Source organism: Dendrobates tinctorius, unplaced genomic scaffold (assembly GCF_039654945.1).
Source record: "Dendrobates tinctorius isolate UK_male_01 unplaced genomic scaffold, ASM3965494v1 ptg000029l, whole genome shotgun sequence".
Taxonomy (NCBI): domain Eukaryota; kingdom Metazoa; phylum Chordata; class Amphibia; order Anura; family Dendrobatidae; genus Dendrobates; species Dendrobates tinctorius.
Window position 1 is genome coordinate 8,679,312 of NW_027361697.1, and position 20,409 is coordinate 8,699,720.

The 20,409-nt window shown below is 48.3% G+C and overlaps 1 protein-coding gene across 4 annotated transcripts in view; it reads right to left on the reverse strand.

The window, feature by feature from the left end:
• Positions 1-20,409, reverse strand: part of CEP350 (centrosomal protein 350) — a 132,188-nt gene that overhangs the window by 56,825 nt on the left and 54,954 nt on the right. For all 4 annotated transcript variants that reach the window (XM_073571357.1, XM_073571356.1, XM_073571355.1 and 1 more), the window contains exons 10-13: positions 10,622-11,232; positions 9,748-9,869; positions 1,104-2,008; positions 876-1,023 (exon numbers count right to left, since the gene is read on the reverse strand). In XM_073571357.1, the coding sequence (XP_073427458.1) occupies positions 876-1,023; positions 1,104-2,008; positions 9,748-9,869; positions 10,622-11,232 (1,786 nt within the window). The remainder of the gene's footprint in view (positions 1-875; positions 1,024-1,103; positions 2,009-9,747; positions 9,870-10,621; positions 11,233-20,409) is intronic.

Consider the following 20,409-nt stretch of genomic DNA (forward strand, 5'->3'; position numbering starts at 1 on the left):
TGTGTCCCCCAATGAGGAGACAGAGTAATTTTATTTTTTTATACTTTCTTTATGCTAATGATTTCTTCCAGGCTCCTGGGCGTGCGGTGCTTGGAAGAAATCCCTGCCTCCTGTCTTCATTATAATACTACCCCCCTCCCATACACATCAGTTGTGGCCTCGGAATCCCGCGTCTGTGCCCTGCACTCCCTCAAAAATCCATACCTCTTCCTCCCCTTCTATAGGTTCTACATTCAGGGACCTTCTGCACAGGCGACTTCTGCTCCAGTGACCTCCGGTTTGCGCAACAATAAGGTGCTCTCCCCACTTCCTCCCTGCATAGTCATCGCTATGTACACATGGCTCCTAGTTATGACTATGCAGGGAGGGCGTGGGGAGAGCACCTTATCGGTACGTACACCGGAGGTCACAGTGACTTGCCGGCGCCTACGTAGAAGATCCCTGAATGCAGTTCCCATAGAAGTGAGGAAGATGCATGGATTTTTGAGGGAGTGCAGGGCGTAGGAACAGGTTTCCGCAGCCATAACTGATGTCCATGGGGTAGTATTACATTAAAGATAGGAGGCAGGGATTTCTTCCAGCACTGTAAGCCCTAGACCCTATAAGAAATCATTAGCATAAAGACAGAATATAACATTTCTGAACAATAAGATCGTTAATATGACTCACACAGGTAGGACTATAACATTTCTATTACCTGTATGCACATATTAATAGGTCATATAGGTCCCGGGGGGTGGGTGACAGATTCCTTTTAGCCATTAGCAGCGAATCCAAATCAGAAGAACTTCCATTTACATAAAACTGCTGCAAAATGTCAAAACTCTGTAGTAATAAGAACACATTGGTTAGTAGTATTATAGCTGTATTATAACCTCTGATGAGTGTCTTTTTGAGATTCAGTTGCTGACTCGCTAACATGGGATGAAATGAAGTCATCAGCATAGGAGAGACTGTTGTGTGGACTGCCGGATGACAATACTGGCTGGTAATCTGGCTCATTTTCTTCATACCCATTAAGATCTAGAAGAGACGAACATTTCAATGTTTTGTTTTGGAAAGCAATGGCTAAGGCTTCCACAAAACATGCACTATAGCCTCACCTTTCCCATAGTGCTGGAACGTCCTGGTGAAGATGTTGATCACACTGTGAGGACTTCCTTTAGTCAGCTCTTCCCAGTGGCCTTGGAAATCAGATCTCACATTGGAGGCCAGCGGAGTATATTTATCAGCTTCTCTCTGGAATTCAACAAGTGGAGCAAAAGATCTGTAATCCTTGATACAATACTCCTTATTTTTAATAGTGCTTTCTGCGTGAAGAGGAGATGCACGTCTTGATTGACCCTCTCCTTCAGAGAAGCTGCCTTCACTCAAAATGGGCCCTTCACTGATGGAGCTGGTACTGGAATTGGGGGAAAGGCTTGCTTTCTTCTGAGACGATGAGGGCATCACACTCTGTTCAGGTTTTTGTGCCAAATGATTGTTGTCCTCATATCTCTCGAGTAATGCAGATAATTCCTCAGGATGCTTCCGGTATAGTTGGCTAGCCCCGGGAAGGTCATCCTGGGAGAAATGACTAGAACATGTACTCAGTATTTTCTGAATCCTATTGGAGAACGCATCTACTCTGCTTTCTTTTTCTGGAGGACTGTCTGGTTTTCGCCATGCTATTTTTACTGATGGTTTTGAGTCCAGTTCAGAGGACCAAGCTACTGGTAAATTGAAAGAACCACCGGCCAACTTTTTAGCTTCATTTTCGATTCGAGAAGACAGGGACATGGCTGTCGCCTTTAGAGACTCTATACGATCCAAGTTGCTCTTAAAATCAGAGGATGTCTTAAACTGTGCATTTGTCTTCTGAGTCACAGGAAACATATCTGCAGTGTTTTTTCGTGAGCTGAGAAATGATTCCAAGTCTTTAGAAAGAGCAAGAAACTGAGGATGAGGTAATGTGGCCTTTGACGTCACCTTGTCTGGCTGAGGATAGTAGGCCTCCATAAGGTCACTCCTAAAACATAAAAGTAGAAGCAAAAACTTGATACTGTTAAAAATAAAACAAAAGGAACATGTTTATACAGTAATAATTCAATCATTCATCAAAAAAAAAAAAATCCTTAAAAACATTTGGACACCTTCAGGGAGGAAATGTATATATTTAAAAAAAACAAACAAAAAAGACCCCATAAATTGCTGTATTTTGGCCTAAACATAATACCGTATATACTTGTGTATAAGACGAGATTTTCAGCCCATTTTTTTCGGCTGAAAGTCCTCCCCTGGTGCTGGCTGCTTGTTTTACTTTACATCACTACCTAAAAATATAAGACTCTCTCACCCCATTTCGTTACCATTCTAAAGGGAAAAGTAGCAAGTAAGAAAAACCATACAGAAAAAGGAAAGATCCTGATCATATGAGATTATCATCTAACTAAACATTTGCAGTGGCTTGTGAAAGTATTCATCCCCTTGGCTTTTTAACTTATTACATTATAACCTGCGTTTAAATATTTTTATAATTTGTGTGTGATACATCAGCACTAAATAGTTACGTTAGTGAAGTGAGAAAAATATAGGCTTAAATTTATGGGATCAAATAACAAAATATTGGCATGTGCATATGTATTCACCCTTTGTGCGTTGAAGCCCCTAAAAATTTCTGGTGCAAACAATTACCTTCATAAGTCACATGCTTAGTGAAAAGAAGTCTCCCTGTGTGCAATCTAAGTGTCACATGGTCTGTCAGCATATACATTTTACCTTTTCTAAAAGGCCACAGAGGCTGCAACAACATTGAGCAAGAGGAACCACTACCCAAACAACACCATGAAGACCAAGGAGAACTCCAAACAAGTCAGGGACAAAGTTGTTGAGAAGTACAAGTCAGGGTTGGGTTATAAAAAAAAAAAAAAGAAAATATCCCAATCACTGATGATCCCCTGGAAAATCATCAAATCCACTGTCATCACATGGAAAGAAAATGGTACCACAACAAACTTGCAAAGTGAGGGCCGCCCACCAAAACTCTCAGGTCTGGCAAGGAGGGCATTAATCAGAGAGGCAGCACAGAAACCAAAGGTAACCCTGAAGGAGCTGCAGAGTTCCCAAGCAAAGACTGGAGGAGTGTACGTCCAAACGACCACAATAAGCTACTCCATAGAGGTGGCCTTTATGGAAGAGTAGGCAGAAAAAAACATTTTACTTACACAAAAAATTGTAAGGCTCGTTTTGAGTTTACCAAAAGACGTGGGAAATTCCCCAAATGACTGGAGGAAGGTGCTGTGGTCAGATGAGACAGAAATTGAACTTTTTGGTCACCAAGGTGAACGCTGTGTCTGGGGCCAAACCAACACAGCTCATCACCCCAAACACCATCCCCACAGTGAAACATGGAGGTGGCAGTATCATGCTGTGGGGATATTTTTTGGCATCAGGGACAGGGAAAATAGTCCATGTCGAGGAAAAGAGGTTCACTTTCCAACAAGACAATGACCCAAAGAACACTGCTAAAGCAACACTTGTGTGTCTTAAGGGGAAACATATAAATGCTTTATAGAGGCCTAGTCAAGGACCAGACCTTAATCCAATTGAGAATCTGTGGCCAGACTTGAAGATTGCTGTTCACCGGAGGAAACCATCTAACGTGAAGAAGCTAAAGCAGTTTTTCCATGAGGCATGGGCAAAAATGACAGTAGCAAGATATGGAAAGCTCACAGATACTTGCCAAAGCGACTTGCATCTGTAATTGCCGCAAAAGGAGGCACTAAAAATACTGACTTTAGAGGGGTGAATAGTTATGCACACTGAAATTTCCAGTTATTTTGTCCTGTTTGCTTCACAATAAAAAGAAAATTAAAATGTTCACAATTGTAGGCATGTTCATGAAGTGATGCAAACCCACAAAAAGAAAAACAAAAAGTAAATCCAGGTTGTGAGGTAGAAAAATGCAAAAAATGATAAGGGGGTGTGGTGATGTTGGGGGTATGAATACTTTTGAAAGCCACTTTATAAATTTGTAGCTTTCACGATCACCTATTATCCGCCTGCACCCCTCCTAGATTGCAAGTTGTGAACCCTCCTGACTTTTTACCGAGTGAGACTAGTAGAGATCACGTTTCTACTATGACTTACCAAATGCCCATACACACACGCGGCAAACTATTCTTTCAGAAAAGCCCATATCAACGCACAACAATCTGCTGTATATCTGGTTTTTGTCTAGAACTATTAAATTAGGCCCTGTTCACACTGCATTTTTGAATCCTCCTGAAAACGGGACCTGGACGGACCTCTGAGGAGGCCATAGACTGAACTGACACGAACCCCGCTTCTTTTTGGGACAGAGTCCGTTTGTTCAGACAGGCAGAGAAAAGTACAAGACCGTGTCAGTCAGTCTGAACAAAAAGGAGATTTTTGTGTACTCACCGTAAAATCTCTTTCTCCCTTTAATTGGGGGACACAGAACCTTGGGTGTTATGCTGCTGTCCACTAGGAGGCGACACTATGCATAATCTGAAAAAGACTAACTTTGGCTCCTCCTCTGCAGTATACACCCCTGGACGGTGTCAGCCTTCTCCAGTTTTGTGCCAAAGCATAAGGAGGAACGTAACCAAATAACATAACCATGTCTGTAAGAAGGCTACTATGTACGAGCTCAAAGAACAATATGAGAACTCAACAGGAAACAACGGCCCGTAAGGGCAACAGGGTGGGAGCTGTGTCCCCCAATTAAAGGCTAAGAGAAAGAGATTTTACGGTGAGTACACAAAAATCTCCTTTACTCTGTCGCCTAATTGGGGGACACAGAACCTTGGGACGTCCCAAAGCAGTACCTGGGTGGGAAGCAGTGGACGAATATTGTGCTGACAGTCCCCTAGACTTGGGGTACTGCCGCCTGCAGAACCAGTCTACCCAGGCTCGCATCCGCTGAGGACTGGGTATGAACACTGTAGTGTTTCGTAAACGTGTGTAGGCTAGTCCAAGTGGCCGCCTTGCACACTTGTTGTGCCGAAGCCTGATGCCGAATGGCCCAGGAGGCCCCTACTGCCCGTGTAGAGTGTGCCGTGATACCGGCCGGAAGAGGGGAACTGTTAAGTCGGTAGGCCTCATGTATGGTGGACCTGATCCACCTGGCAAGGGTAGCCTTGGAAGCCGGCAACCCCTTGCGACTACCTTCCGGAAGAATGAAGAGGGAATCAGATTTCCGGAAAGGTGCAGTCCTGGACACGTAAATTCGCAATGCTCTGACGAGGTCAAGCGTATGCAGAGCCTTCTCCACTCTATGAACCGGAACCGGGCAAAGGGAAGGCAGTGAAATCTCTTCATTAAGGTGAAAGTTGGACACAACCTTCGGAAGGAAGGATGGTACCGTGCGGAGAACCACTTTGTCCTGGTGAAAGGCTAGGAAAGGCCGTCTGCAGGAAAGTGCTGACAATTCCGACACTCTGCGTAACGAGGTGATCGCCACTAGAAAAACCACTTTGAGACAGAATGGAGAGTGGAACTGCTCTAAGAGGTTCGAAGGGTGGAGCTTGCAATGCTGTCAGGACCAGATTGAGGTCCCACGTATCCAGCGGACGTTTGTAGGGAGGAACCAATCGGGAAACTCCCTGGATGAAAGTCCTTACTTGCGGTTTAATAGCAATGTGCTTTTGAAAAAGGACTGAAAGCGCCGACACCTGACTCTTAAGCGAACTTAAGGATAGCTTGGCATCTAGGCCCGCTGGAAGAAAACCTAGTACCTTCGGGAGGGAATAAGGGAGTGGGACTTGTCCATGAGATTCGCACCAAGAAAAGAAAGCTCTCCAGGTACGATAATAGAGCTTGGCGGAGGCAGGCTTCCTTGCCCTGATCATAGTTGTAATGACTGCCGGTGAAAAACCTGCCTGGGTTAGAATCCAGGTTTCAAGGGCCATGCCGTCAAATTGAGAGCCCCTGAATTCTGGTGGAAGAACGGACCTTGAGACAGAAGGTCGTGACGGTCGGGTAGACGCCAGGGGGCGTCTGCCGTAAGTTGGACGATGTCGGCGTACCAAGTACATCTGGGCCAGTCTGGCGCGATGAGGATGGTCGGAACTCCCTCTTGCTTGATCTTCCTCACGACCCTGGCGATTAGGGGGAGGGGTGGAAAAATGTACAGGAGTCGGAACTGGGACCAGTCCTGGACCAGGGCATCCGCTCCGAGCGACCGCGGGTCGTGTGTCCTGGCCATGAAATTGGGAACCTTGGTATTGAGATGGGATGCCATTAGGTCCACATCCGGGGTTCTCCAGCGTTGACAGATCTGGTAAAAAATCTCGGGATGGAGAGACCACTCCCCCGAGTCCATTCCTTGCCTGCTGAGGAAGTCGGCTTCCCAGTTTTCTACACCCGGAATGTGTACCGCAGAAAGTACCGACCTTGTGTCTTCCGCCCAGCGGAGGATATGAGCCACTTCTCTCATCGCCTGGGCGCTGCGGGTCCCGCCTTGGTGATTCACGTATGCCACAGCCGTGGCATTGTCCGACTGTATCCGTATGTGCGAGGCTGCAAGCAAGTGATGAAAGGCTCTCAGTGCCAAGAGAATGGCCCTGATTTCCAGAACATTGATGGGCAATGTCACTTCCCTCGGTGACCACTTGCCCTGTGCCCTGTGATGTAGGTGCACCGCCCCCCAGCCTGTCAGGCTTGCATCGGTAGTCAGGATCTTGCATTGTCCTGAGAGGAATGGCTTCCCTCGTGTAAGCGAGGTTGGTTTGAGCCACCAATGCAGGGACCTCCTGGTTGATGACGTCAACCTGAACTCCCTGTCGAGGGAGAAGGGGTTCCTGTCCCAAGATCTGAGTATGGCTAGTTGAAGGACCCTGAGGTGAAACTGGGCAAATGGCACTGCCTCTATTGCTGCTGCCATCCGGCCGAGGACTCTCATGGCAAACCGGAGAGATCGAGGAGGACTGCGAAGGAGTGTGCGAACTCCCAGACGGATGGCCAGTGTCTTGTCCTTGGGAAGGAGCACCAGGCCCCTGGTGGTGTCGAATACCATTCCCAGGAATGTTAGAGTCCGAGTTGGGATGGTCGACGATTTCTGTAGGTTGACTAGCCATCCCAGGCGACTCAGAGTGTCTAGAGTGATTGAGACACTGACCTCGCAGTCTTTGAAAGTGGGAGACTTGACGAGGAGGTCGTCCAGGTACGGGACGACTAGGATGCCTCGAGTGCAGGACGTCCATGGTGGCCGCCATGACTTTGGTGAATGTTCTTGGAGCCGTGGCGAGTCCGAACGGAAGGGCGACAAACTGGTAGTGGTTTTGGTTGACCGCGAACCTGAGAAACCTTTGGTGGGCGGGAGCAATTGGTATGTGGAGATACGCATCCTGTATGTCTATGGAGGCGAGGTATTCTCCCTGCTCCATGGATGCAATGATGGACCGGAGGGACTCCATGCGGAAATGACGGACCCGTACGTAATTGTTGAGCTGTTTTAGGTCCAGTATGGGTCGGACGCCGCCTCCTTTCTTGGGGACTACGAACAAATTTGAGTAGAATCCTCGGAATCTCTCGTTCGCGGGAACCGGCACCACAACTCCTGATTGAAGGAGAGAGGAAACCGCTTGGTGGAAAACACGAGCCTTTTCTGGTGGTGTTGGAGGAACAGAAAGGAAGAACCGGTTCGGTGGAACGGAAGTGAACTCTATCTTGTATCCGGAAGACACTATTTCCCTGACCCACCTGTCTTCTGTAATAGGCAGCCAGACTTGCTGAAAGAGTAAAAGTCGGCCGCCTACTGGTGGGGTGTCTTCCGGAGGTCTCGAGTCATGATGAAGTGAAGTTCTGAGGTTTTCCTCCCTTGGGTTTCGCTTGGCCTGCTTTCGACTGCCAAGCCCTGTCCGGTCGCTGTTGCGTCCGTGGGTTGTCTCTGCGTGGAGAACGGTTGCGGTTTTGCACTGGGCACGAAACGGACCAGCCTGAGGAATTCCGAAAGGATCGGAATCGCGTCTGGTTTCTTCGTTTAAACATGCGTTTCGGTTTTAGTTGAGGGAGAGAGGTACTCTTACCCCCAGTGGCATTGGCTATCATGGTGTCCAACTTTTCGCCGAAAAGTCTTCCAGTAAAATATGGAAGTCGCGTGAGGGACTTCTTTGAGGCCGCATCCGCTTTCCATTCTCGCAGCCAGAGGATGCGTCGGATCGTGATGGCGTTAGATGCTATTCCCGCTACACCTCTGGCGGAATCCAGGGCTGCATGAATCATGTAGTCTGCTACCACTGCCATCTGGACCGCTTGGTCCGAGAGTTCAGGATTTGAAGCCTGAAGACCCTCCTGTAGTTTTTTGGCCCAAGCCAGGATGGCCTTGGATGCCCAAACTGAAGCAAATGCAGGGCCCAGAGAGGCGCCTGCCGCTTCGAAAATAGAACGAGCCATGCGTTCTACTTGCCGGTCTGCTGCGTCCCTGAGGGTTGAGCTATCCGGCAGAGAGAGTAAAGTCTGCGCTGCTAGCCTAGAAACCGGAGGGTCCACTTCAGGTGGATCTGTCCATTGTTTGGTGTCTTTGTGTGGGAAGGGGTACTTCGCTTCCAAATATTTGCGATTAGCGAATTTTTTGTCAGGCTGCGCAAACTGTTTGGTAAGTATTTTCTCAAACTCATCGTGATTAGGGAAGACCTTAGGTGGTTTTTGAACACTTTCGAAGCAAATCCTATGTTCTGGGACTTCCGGGGGCGACTCTGGAATTTTTAGCACCCCATGAATGGCAGAAATTATGTCCTCAACTAGCGCTGTATTGCTAGGGGGAGAAGGTACCACGGACCTGACCGTTTCATTATCTGAGTCGGAGTCACAGATGCCCTCCGAATCCTGTGCCTCGCTAAGGTGATCCCTGGAGGGCGACCTGGGGCGGGGGTCTTCTGTGGTGGGGGATCCCTGTGGTAAATTGCACTGTCTGTCTGTGGCAGGGGACTGCCCAGGAGACCTGGAATGACGCTGTCTCTCCCTAGAGGGGGACGACCTTGTGCTATAGTGCGACTTAGGTGATCGAGACCTGTGGGTCCGCTTACGTCTGTGAGAGTCGGAAGCAGCATGTTCCTGAGACAAGCTGTCCGTTTGCTGTGTACCGTCCATAGCCGGGGCCCGACTCTGCAGAGCTTGCAGTAATGTAGCAGTTAGGTTGTCTATGGACTGTGACATAGACTGAGACATCTGAGTTGCCCATTCCGGCGTGGCCTGTGACACTGAAGCGTCAGTAGGGACTCCCTGGGGTTCTGACCCAGAGTTCTGGATGCAGTCCCGGCAGTGCGGATACGTGCTGCCACTAGGGAGCGTGGCTTTGCAGGCTGTACAGAATGCATAGAAACATTCCTGCCTGGTTCTCTTCCTTGAGCACGGCATAGTGCACAGAGGCTGGCTATAAGGAAAAACTGGAGAAGGCTGACGCCGTCCAGGGGTGTATACTGCAGAGGAGGAGCCAAAGTTAATCTTTTTCAGATTATGCATAGTGTCGCCTCCTAGTGGACAGCAGCATAACACCCAAGGTTCTGTGTCCCCCAATTAGGCGACAGAGTAAGGTCAGTCATTAAAAAAACAAAACAAAAAAACAGTTCATTTGAATTTCATTCATGACATTGCAGCCTATAGGTCCCTCTGAATCATGTTAGAGTCCCGTTTTTAGGGAGATTCATACAAAACCCCAAACGCACTGGTGCGAACATAGCCTTAGGGTTTCCACATTAAAGTTTTTGCAAGATGCTATGAATTTAGATTTGTTTTCCACACTACCTGAGTAGAGGCTGTAAAGGCTCAGAGAGAGATAAGTCACTGCTGGAAGAGGCACTAGGGGGTCTCTCTTGGCCCTTGTTCTCTTTGTCAGATTCACCAGACGGTTGATACAAAGGCTTAGACTTAAAAAGAAAGGAAAAAAAGTAAGATGTTAAGCTTGCTATATTAAATATATCAAATGTCAAAGATGATAAATCAAAGCTATGAGCAGGGCTGTGGAGTCAGAGTTGGGGTCCATTTTGGTGGAGTCAGTAAAAAAAATGAACAGAGGCCTAAAATATATAATAACTTGGGTACAGTAGCACAATGCAGGCTGTGCTGTAAATGTTGTCATAAGAATTTGGGAAACTTATGAAATATCCTATAAATGTCTGTTCTGCTCCTGATGTAAGGATCTCAGCTTTTAGTTGAGATGAATCTGTGCTGCACTTTATGTACATAGTCAGTAGTGAGGTAGTGCTGTCGGGTCGGAGTCAGAAGTCAGGAAAATTGAGGAATCAGAGGTTTGGCTTAGTCCTCTTTCACACTTCAGTTTTTTACAATCAGTCACAATCCGCCAGGTTTTGAAAAAAACGGATCCTCAATTTTCTTTTGAGGATCCGTTATTTTGCCCCATTGACTGCAATTAATGGCGGATTGTGACGGATCTCTCTCTCTCTCTCGGCTGCGATTCCTTTAAGAACGTTGTCATCAGTACTAAAACGGATCCGCCATCCGTCCTTTTGGCGGATTTTGACTGATTAAAAAACTGAAGTGTGAAAGAGGCCTTACCAACTCCACAGCCCTGGCCAAGAGTATGTTTATTGTGTAGTTGTCAGAAACAGCCAGAAGCCCAAACATACAGAGAGGACAGCTCTCACATTAGGACATGTACCTGTTTCTCTTGCTCGGTCTGCAGAGGCCAGGTCTCACTCAGTAGCAATTTGCTGTAAGTGTCCTGTGGCCGCAGGAAATTTGCATCAAAAGATTTGTTTGACACAGACTCCTGAGTTTCCTTCTCTTTTTGTGCATTTGTGACATTTTTCGCTTTGCTGAAAGCCTCTCGTTGCTTCTGATAAAGCTCTTGCAGACGCTTATTCTTCAGTTCCTCCGCCTGCCGCTGAGCAGCTTTCTGCTCATTCTGCTTCTTCTTCCTTTCTTCCTGCTGGCGCATAATATACAGCCGTACCTGCTCAGAGTCATAATGTCTTCTTTTTGACGACATTTGCACTTCCTCGAAGACCTGTCCCTTCTCAGATTTCCTTTTCGTCGGACTGTGGCCTCTCTTTTGACTTTGCTTTGCGTGAACTAAACCACTATCTAGCTGCAGATCGTCTAAGATGCCTCGGATTTCTAATGGCAGGAAATCTTTCTTCACTTCTTCAGACACATCCTGATGTTTTTCTTCTTCCGCAGAGAGCAGGTTTCTGTTTTTGCTTGCGGCGTCCATTTGGCTTCTACTAGACTTTTGAGCATTTCGTGAATCTGATCGGCTTGAGGAGCTACCTGTGTACAACAAAGTGTAAAGATGAGTAAATGGTTGTAACTGCAATGGTATAAATGACTAATAGGAACATGAGGGTAAACGTCTCATGTGGTGATTGCGATCGTCAATTTGAACCACTTAAAGTTATTGTCTCAAAACAAAAAGACATTTATGGCATAACCTTGTTGATATGCCATACATGTCTGATAACAGCAAGTACAACTGGGACACGGATTCATTACCAGATCCAGGATTTCATCAGTGCCCAGTCACGGTGACACATTTGCTCGGCTGGATTTGCATCTCCCCTAGTAGTGACTGGATGGAGATGAAAGGCCCCCACTTGCAAGAGTGACAGAGTGGTTCTAGGCAAAGATGCCGGTCTGAAGAGGAATTGAATCAGGAGTGTTGGAAGAGCAGCATACAAGACCTGTGTGCGCCTCACTACATATCCTAATGCAGCCCTGAATTTGACTACCAGTGATTGCTACACCTACATCTTGTCCCAGCTCCATGAGAAACAGCAGGGAGAAACTGAAGCAAGAAAAAAAAAAAAAGCATAAAATTGCGAAATATAGGCGCAACTCCAATTTGCGCCTACATTTTGAGACTTTTTTAAAGCTTTTATGCCACAATTCTCTAGCGTGAAACCTCTGATGAATCAGTCCTTAGAAAAGACAGCGGTGGCAGAAACTATTTTTACAGATGTAACAGTCAATGGGGGCTGTGAAAAGAGTGGTGGTGCTGTCTAAGTCTTGCACATCATACAATTGAGAAGATGTCTGATGGAAAAGAATGCTCTAGTGAAATTTTGATTTTAAAAAAAAAAAAAAAAAATTAGGAGGGGGAGAGATTTTTGGTACTCACCGTAAAGTAAATCTCTTTCTTGGAGCCTTCATTGGGGGACACAGGTATGCAGGGTGTATGCTGCTGCTGTCACTAGGAGGCTGACACTATGCAAAAAAGGAAAATCGCTCCTCCCCAGTAGTATGCACCACCGTCAGGCACCAAGTACCTCAGTTAGTGTTAAAGCAGTAGGAGAAGCAACCAAATACTCAACATATGTACCAACAAAAAACAAAGGCACGTAGGCTCGAAAAAGGTACAATCAATTAGGGAGGCTGCTGTGTCCCCCAGTGAGGACCCAAGAAAGATTTTACGGTTGAGTAGCAAAAATCCCTCTTTCGCTTCATTGGGGGACACAGGTAACCCCGAGACGTCCCAAAGCAGTCCCAAGGGTGGGAAACAGAAAGAATGCAAAGAAAAACTCAGGTCGGCTTGTGTGTAATTACCGCCTGCAGCACTTTCCTTCCCAGACCTGCATCAGATGAGGCACGGGTATGAACCCTGTAGAACCTCTCAAAAGTGTGCAAAGAAGACTAGGTTGCAGCCTTACAAATCTGTAAAGCTGAAGACTGGTGACGAACTACTGAGGAAGCTCCCACCGCCCAGGTGGAGTGAGCCTTTACGCCCGGAGGAGGCCGTTTGTCCTGAATGCGGTATGCCTCCAATATTGCCAAACGAATCCAACGGGCAATAGTGGATTTGGAAGCCCCATACGACAACCTTCAGAGATTACAAATAGGGCATCAGAGAGGCGAAAGGAAGCAGTCCTTGAGAGGTAGACTCGGGATAGCTCTGACTGTTGTGAGCTCATTTTCTCCTTCACCTTTGATGTCCGATGAACTCCCTCTGCTGGTGAAAGGAGGTAGTGAAATTGATTTGGATGGGAAAAACCTGTCATCTGAACAGGTGGAGTGTGATTGGACATCCGGAATCTGAGTGGATATAAGGCTAGTTTCACACTAGCGCTTTTGAGCGCAGCAACGGCCTGCGCACGGCCGCCGCTAAGCCCCGCCTCCGCCGGTAGCTCCGCCTACCGGCGCATGACGCTGTATGCGTCCTGCGCCCCCTATCTTTATCACTGGGGGCGCAGGCCGTGCGCAGTATGCGTTTGGCGGCGCATGCGCCTTTTTGACGGTGCGCCGAGCGCAACCAAACTGCAGCAGGTTGCGCACCGTCAAAAGGACGCATGCGCCACCAAACGCATACTGCACACGGCCTGCGCCCCCAGTGATAAAGATAGGGGACGCAGGACGCATGCAGCGTCATGCGCCGGCAGGCGGAGCTACCGGTGGAGGCGCGGCAGGGGGCGGGGCTTAGCGACGGCCGTGCGCAGGCCGTCGCTGCGCTCAAAAGCGCTAGTGTGAAACTAGCCTAAGGCCGCCGACGCCCTGCTGGGTTGCTGGGGATCCTCTCTGCTCTGAGCTCTGGCCTCCAGTTTAGTCCTGTCTACTAAAGCTAAGTTTTTGCTCTGCTATTGTTCCATGAGATTTTGTCTGGTTTACTTAGTGTTTGTGTTCAGCCAGCCCTGGTTGGGACTGGCTGAACTCCATTTTTGTCTCTGATCAGTTGATCTCTTTTTTCAGAATGTACCTGAGTGCTGATATAGTGATTTTGAAGTCTAGTGACTTCAGGGCCTTTTCTATCAGACGTGTTGGACTTTATTTTTGGCAGGGTTTTTGCGTGATTGCAGACAGTTGCTTTTCTTTCCTGTCCTATCTAGTTAGTGAGGGCCCCATCGTTTGCTCAGCCTGTCTTTCTGCCTGTGTTTGTGTTTTCATCTGTTTTCACCGTCAATACATGTTGGGGGCTGTCTATTGCTTTGGGGTCTGCTCTGGGGCAGTTTAGATTTCCCCTTTCTTTCTTTAGGTTTATTTAGTTCTCCGGCTGTGATCGAGGTGTCTAGGACCACCGTAGGAACACCCCATGGCTACTGTTAGTTGTTGTGTTAGTTGTTGTGAATAGGATCAGGGGTCTGCAATCCGCTAGCTACCAACCTCTCCGGTTTTCTGGACTTAGCTTGTATTTTTGTTTTTTCCTCCTCCGGTGCCTCATTCATAACATCTGACCATATCCAACTTGTGGAGGGACTTCTCCAGGGGATGAACCAAAGAGGGACATAGAAAGGGAAGTACAATTTCTTAATTAATGTGGAATGAAGAAACCACCTTAGGCAAATAGGAAGGAACAGGCCTGAGAACTACCTTGTCCTGATGAAGAATCAGAAACGGTAAACGGCAGGACAATGCCGCTAACTCAGAAACTCTCCTGATGGACGTAATGGCAACTAAGAAGGCAACTTTACATGACAGGAGAGAAAAGGAAATGTCATGAATGGGCTCAAAAGGAGTACGCTGGAGTGCACCAAGAACAAGGTTAAGATCCCATGGATCTATCGGAGGACAATAAGGGGGTGCAAGTTGGGGACTCCTTGAAGAAAAGTCTTTACCTGGGAACAAGAAGCCAGATTTCGTTGGAAGAGAATCGACAGAGCGAAAACTTGACCCTTAAGGGTATTGAGGGATACACCAGAGTCAAAACCCGCTTGTAGAAAACGCAGGATGGCAGGAAGGGAAAAAGACAGAGACCAAACTGTTATCCTCACACCACAGAAAGGCCTTCCAGTATCTGTGGTAGATACGCGAAGAAGCTGGCTTTCTTGTCCTAATCATGGATTGAATGACCTGATGGGGAAAAAAAGGCCTCCCTCAGGACTGCAGCCTCAACAGCCATGCTGTTGAAGTCAGAGACAGTGAACTCTAGTGGCAGAGGGGGCCCTTGGAGAGAAGATCTGGACGGTCTGGAAGCCTCCAGGGAATGTCCATAAGCAAGTTCACCAGCTCCACGTACCAGGCCAGTCTTGGCCAGTCTGGAGTTATCAGGATTACGGGAATCCCTTCTGCCTTTATCTTTTTCACAACTCTCAGAACCAAGGAGAGAGGCGTAAAAAGATAAGGCAGCTGGAATTGGGACCACGGGATGACTAGGGCATCGCAACCGATGGCCAGCGGATCCCGGGACCTGACTACGAACTAAGGAATCTTGTGGTTCATTCGAGATGCCATCAAGGTCAACGTCCGGAGTGCCCCATCTCTGGCATATTTGGTTGAAAACGGCGGGAATGAGAGCCCGCTCGCCTGATCCGAGACCCTGACGACTCAGAAAATCGGCTGCCCAATTTTCCACCCCTGGAATGTGTACAGCTGATATGGCAGTAATGTTAAGCTCCGCCCATCGCAGAATCCTTGTTACCTCTGCCATCACCTGTTTGCTGCGAGTCCCTCCTTGGTGGTTTACGTAAGCCACGGCCATGGTCCGACTGTATACAGACTGGCTGACATGCGAGAAGGGACTACCAGTGGGGAAGGGCAAGAAAAATTGCCCTGATCTCCAGGAAATTGATGGGGAGAGCTGCTTCTTGGGCATTCCAGCGACCCTGCACTGTGTGATGAAGAAAGACTGTTCCCCAACTAAGGAGATTGGCGTTGGTTGCGATGAACAGCAGGTCAGGAAGAGGAAGGAAGGACTTCCCTCGTAGGGACCGATAGCGTCCACCAGGTCAGGGACTGTCTCACCTTGGGAGGCAGTAAAATTGGCTGGTTGAGGAAAGTGGTCCTCTAGTCCCAAACAAGAGGACCAGCTGAAAGGGACGGGTATGGAACTGGGCAAAGTGCACTGCCTCCATGGCGTCAATCATCTTCCCCAGAACTCTCATGCCGCACCATAGGGGGAGAGGAGCTTGTCGCTTTAGAGTGCGGATCCCCTGGCAGAGGGATAAAAACTTCTCCTCTGGAATGAAGACACGGGTTTTGGTCGTGTCGACCCTCACACCCAGAAACATCAGGTGCTGAGCTGGGGTCAGGGAGGACCTCTCTGCTGACAATCCAGCCGAGACGGGCCAGTGTCCAAGGTGAACTGAAGACTCTGGTTGCAGTCTCGGCGGGACAGCCCATTAATCAAAAGATCGTCCAAGTAAGGCATTATGAGAACCCCTTGGAGTGAAGGATGGCAATTACCGTTGACATAACCTTTGTGAATACTCTGGGGGCAGAGGCCAGGCCGTAGAGAAGAGCCGTGAACCGATAGTTATCCTCCTGGATCGCACAGCGTAGGAAATCTCTGATGCTGAACACAAACAGGAATGTGAAGATAGGCATCCTGAATGTGTACAGAGCAAAGAAATTCTCCTGCCTCCATGGAGGTGATTACCGAACATAGGCACTTCATCCTGAAATGATAGATCTGAAGGTATCGGTTCACGTGCTTGTCCAGACGCTTCAGGTCCAAATTCGGACGGAGCGATCCATCCTTTTACGGGACAATGAAAAGAATGGAATATAACCCTGAAAACCGTTGGTTCCGGGGAATGGGTACGATTACTCCTGTGTGAAGGGAAGAGACGGCCTTTAGAATCCCTGGGGCCTGATATTGGAGTATTGGCGGGCGAGACAGAAAGAAACGTCTTCAGGGGGGAGAAAAGTCGATTTTGTAACCAGACGTGACTATCCCTCTGACCCAGGCAATATCGACCACCATGCGTCCCGGAAGAGGAAGCCGCCCTCCCACCCTGGAGATATTCCAGGGTGAGGGTAACCCATCACATTGAGGAGAACCTGTTGGTGCAGGACCCAGAGGACTTGGTGGAACAACCCTTTGGTCGCCAGGGAGGTGCAGGTTTTAAGGACTGCTTCCTCCTTTCTCCTTGGGCAGAAGAGCGGTCCTGCTTGGAGAAAGTCCCTGACTAAGAGAAGGGCTGAAAGGAACGAAATTGAAGTGACCTCTTCCTATTGAAAGGACGTTTAGGTCTGGACTGGGGAAGAGAGCTGCTTTTCCCGCCGGTAGCATCCAAAATTATCTGATCCAGTTTAGACCCGAAAAGCCAAGAGCCTTGAAAGGCAAGGTTAGTGAGACTTTTTTGACGGTGGATCTGTGTTCCACCCTTTCAACCAGAGACTGCGGCGTATAGCAATGATGATGTTGTTGTTTGATCTGGTGGAACAACTGGCCACATCCAAAGAGGCGGTCAGAAGATATTTACCGGTATGGGCAATCTGGTCTGCCAAATCTGCCATCTCATCCAGAGGAGCTGGTAGAATCTACACCCGATATCAGTGATGACCAGCATTGACTGTGTGGCTGCCTCTGTTCCCCTGTAGAAGGCGTGTAGAGGCTCAGATGAGCAGAGAACTGCAGAATCCTATATGCTGAGGCACAAGCTAAAAATGGAGCACCGGCTGTGCCGAGTCCCAGCAAGCATGACACACTGCGGAGGGCGTGCCCGATATGCCGGCCGGTGAGGGAAAGTGAAAGTACCCCTCCGATTGGCTGAATCGCTGGGGGCGTGTACCGACAGGGAGAGGAAGCTTGGTGATAGGAGCAAAAGCGCGCCGGAAAGATGCGCGCTGTGGAGCGTGGGGGGGGGGGGGCTTGGCCATGTCTGCAGCCAAAGGAAGCTCTTCCATTGAGCAGAAAAAGGTGGGTGAATCAAACGCGCAGAGGTGAGTGGCCAGAGGAAGCAGAGAGGAGGCGTGGACAACGAAGAAAGGGGGGGGGGGGGGGGAGAGCGGGCCACTGAGTCTGAGGCCAGCCAGGAAGAAATGGCCGCCGCTATACAAAAACATAGCCGTCGTGCCCCATAACAGTAATGCAATGGCACTCACTATGCAGGCCTTTTTATTATAGCTGTCTTGCTACCTGGACCTGTTGCGCTTCAGGGAAAGAATCATATATAGCTGCTAGTCCTCTTCATCGATGAGAATGTGATCAGAAGACCCCGGGGATGGGGGGGGGTCACAGGTATAGTAAATCCTCCTTCCCGCGTCGTCTCCAGATGGTGCAGAAGACGGCGTCAACCCCTTATAAGAAGGGGAAAGGCCACCGCTGGTGACCACTGTCTTCTTTCCAACCCTGTCCGAGGAGAGGGTTGATGTGGGTAAAAGGCAAAGGACCGGCCACCGGGAATCACCCTGAAACACCCGTAAAGGTGAAAGCTAATTAAATCCTGTCTTGCGGGCCTGAGAGTGGGCGATGTGGGTGACACCACACTGCTCTCTCAGTCGCATGAATGTGGGAAAACAGGGTGAAAAATTACAACCTGTTACCCTGAAGATGAACCTGAAAGACAAAGGGGAAAGGTTAATAAAACACAACAGATGACCGGAAAAGGAAAAAAACTGCAGATCTAAACAGATCCAGGTCTGCTTCCTAGAGACACTAAGCTTAAACTGAGGTACTTTGTGTCTGTCGGTGGGTGTATACTACTGAGGAGGAGCTATTTTCCCTTTTTTGCATAGTGTCAGGCTCCTAGCGACAGCAGCATACACACCATGGTTACCTGTGTCCCCCAATGAAGCGATAAAGAAAAAAATACAACAGGAAAAAGAATTCCATGTAGAGCCAATCTGCAGAGATATAGTCCAGTCCTTAAACAGTACATTAGACATATCAATACGGATTAAAAATGATGCCCAATATGAAGCAAATTTAATAACGTGCACAGTGTAAGGTTTTTGTGTCCATATTACTGCTAAAAGTCCCAGAACACATGAGCGTCTAATGACAAACAATCAACATCAATGTTATCTATGAAACTTTACGTTCCAGTCATTAACCTGTGGTCAAATGTGGGTGCAACAATGAGAAAATATCAAACTTGTGCGAGAAGCTAGCCGTAGTGCTACATTGTATGAAAAGATGGATTTTTGGTTCTTACCGTAAAATCTCTTTCTTGGAGCCTTCATTGGTCGACACAGATTACCATGGTGTATGCTGCTGCTAGGAGGCTGACACTATGCAAAACAAGAAAATTAGCTCCTCTCCGCAGTATACACCCACCGACTGGCACCAAGCACCTCAGTTGGTGAGAAAGCAGTAGGAGAAGCATAGAAGAAAACTGTAAACATATGTACCAACCCAACAAGGGACTCAAAGACCCAACACGGTACAACTTAAACAGGGAGGGTGCTGTGTCCCCCAATGAAGGCTCCAAGAAAGAGATTTTACGGTAAGAACCAAAAACCCATCTTTCTTTATCGCCTTATTGGGGGACACAGATTACCATGGGACGTTCCAAAGCAGTCCCAAGGGCGGGAACAGCAATAAGGAACGAAAGAACAGGAAGGGCTTAGGTCGGCCGGTGCGCCACCGCCGCCTACAGAACCTTCCTACCAACAACTGCATCAGACGAGGCCTGGGTATGAACCCTGTAGAACCTCGCAAACGTGTGCAAAGACGATCAGGTCGCGGCCCTGCAAATTTGCAAAGCCGAAGCCTGGTTTCGAACGGCCCACGAAGCTGCCACAGCCCGGGTGGAGTGAGCTCTCACTCCCGGAGGGGGACGTTTTTCCTGAAGTTGGTACGCTTCCAGAATGGTAGAATGAATCCAGCGAGCGATCGTGGATTTGGAAGCCGGAAGCCCTTTCTGGCGACCTTCAGGGATGACCAGCAATGAATCGGACTGACGAAGCAAAGGAGGTTCTGGCGAGATAGACCAGCAAGGCTCTAACGACATCCAGCTTGTGGAGTGACTTCTCAAGAGGATGAGAAGGAGCAGGACAAAAAGATGGAACAATGTCCTCATTGATGTGGAAAGAGGATACCACCTTTGGAAGAAAAGAAGGAACGGGCCGGAGGACGACCTTATCCTGATGAAGAACCAGTAAAGGGGAACAACATGATAAGGCAGCCAACTCAGAAACTCTTCTGATGGATGTAATGGCGATCAAGAAGGTTACCTTCCATGAGAGGAGAGATAAAGAAATGTCCTGGATACACTCGAAGGGCGCCTTTTGGAGAGTGCTAAGGACGAGATTGAGATCCCACGGGTCTATTGGCGAGTGATGAGGAGGAGCAATATGGGCGACCCCTTGGAGAAAGGTCTTAACCGGCGGTAAGATAGCAAGCTCTCTTTGGAAGAGGATAGACAGAGCAGATAATTGGCCCTTCAGGGTGCTGAGGGACAGACCCGCATTCAGATCAGACTGGAGAAACCCAAGTATGGATGGAATGGAGGAGGACATTGGAAAGACTTTTATCCTCGCACCAACGGAAAAAAGCCTTCCAGCACCTATGGTAAATGCGGGAAGAGGCTGGTTTTCTTGCTCTGATCATAGTCTGGATCACCTGGCTGGACAGACCTGACTCCTTCAGGATCGCGGCCTCAACGTTAAACTCAGAGACTGAGAATTCTCGTTATAAAGGGGGCCTTGCGAGAGAAGGTCTGGGCGGTCTAGAAGTCTCCAGGGAACGTCTGCGAGCATGTTCACCAGCTCCACGTACCAAGGTCGTCTTGGCCAGTCTGGAGCCACTAGAATCACTGGGACTCCTTCCGATTTTATCTTCTTGACCACTCTTGG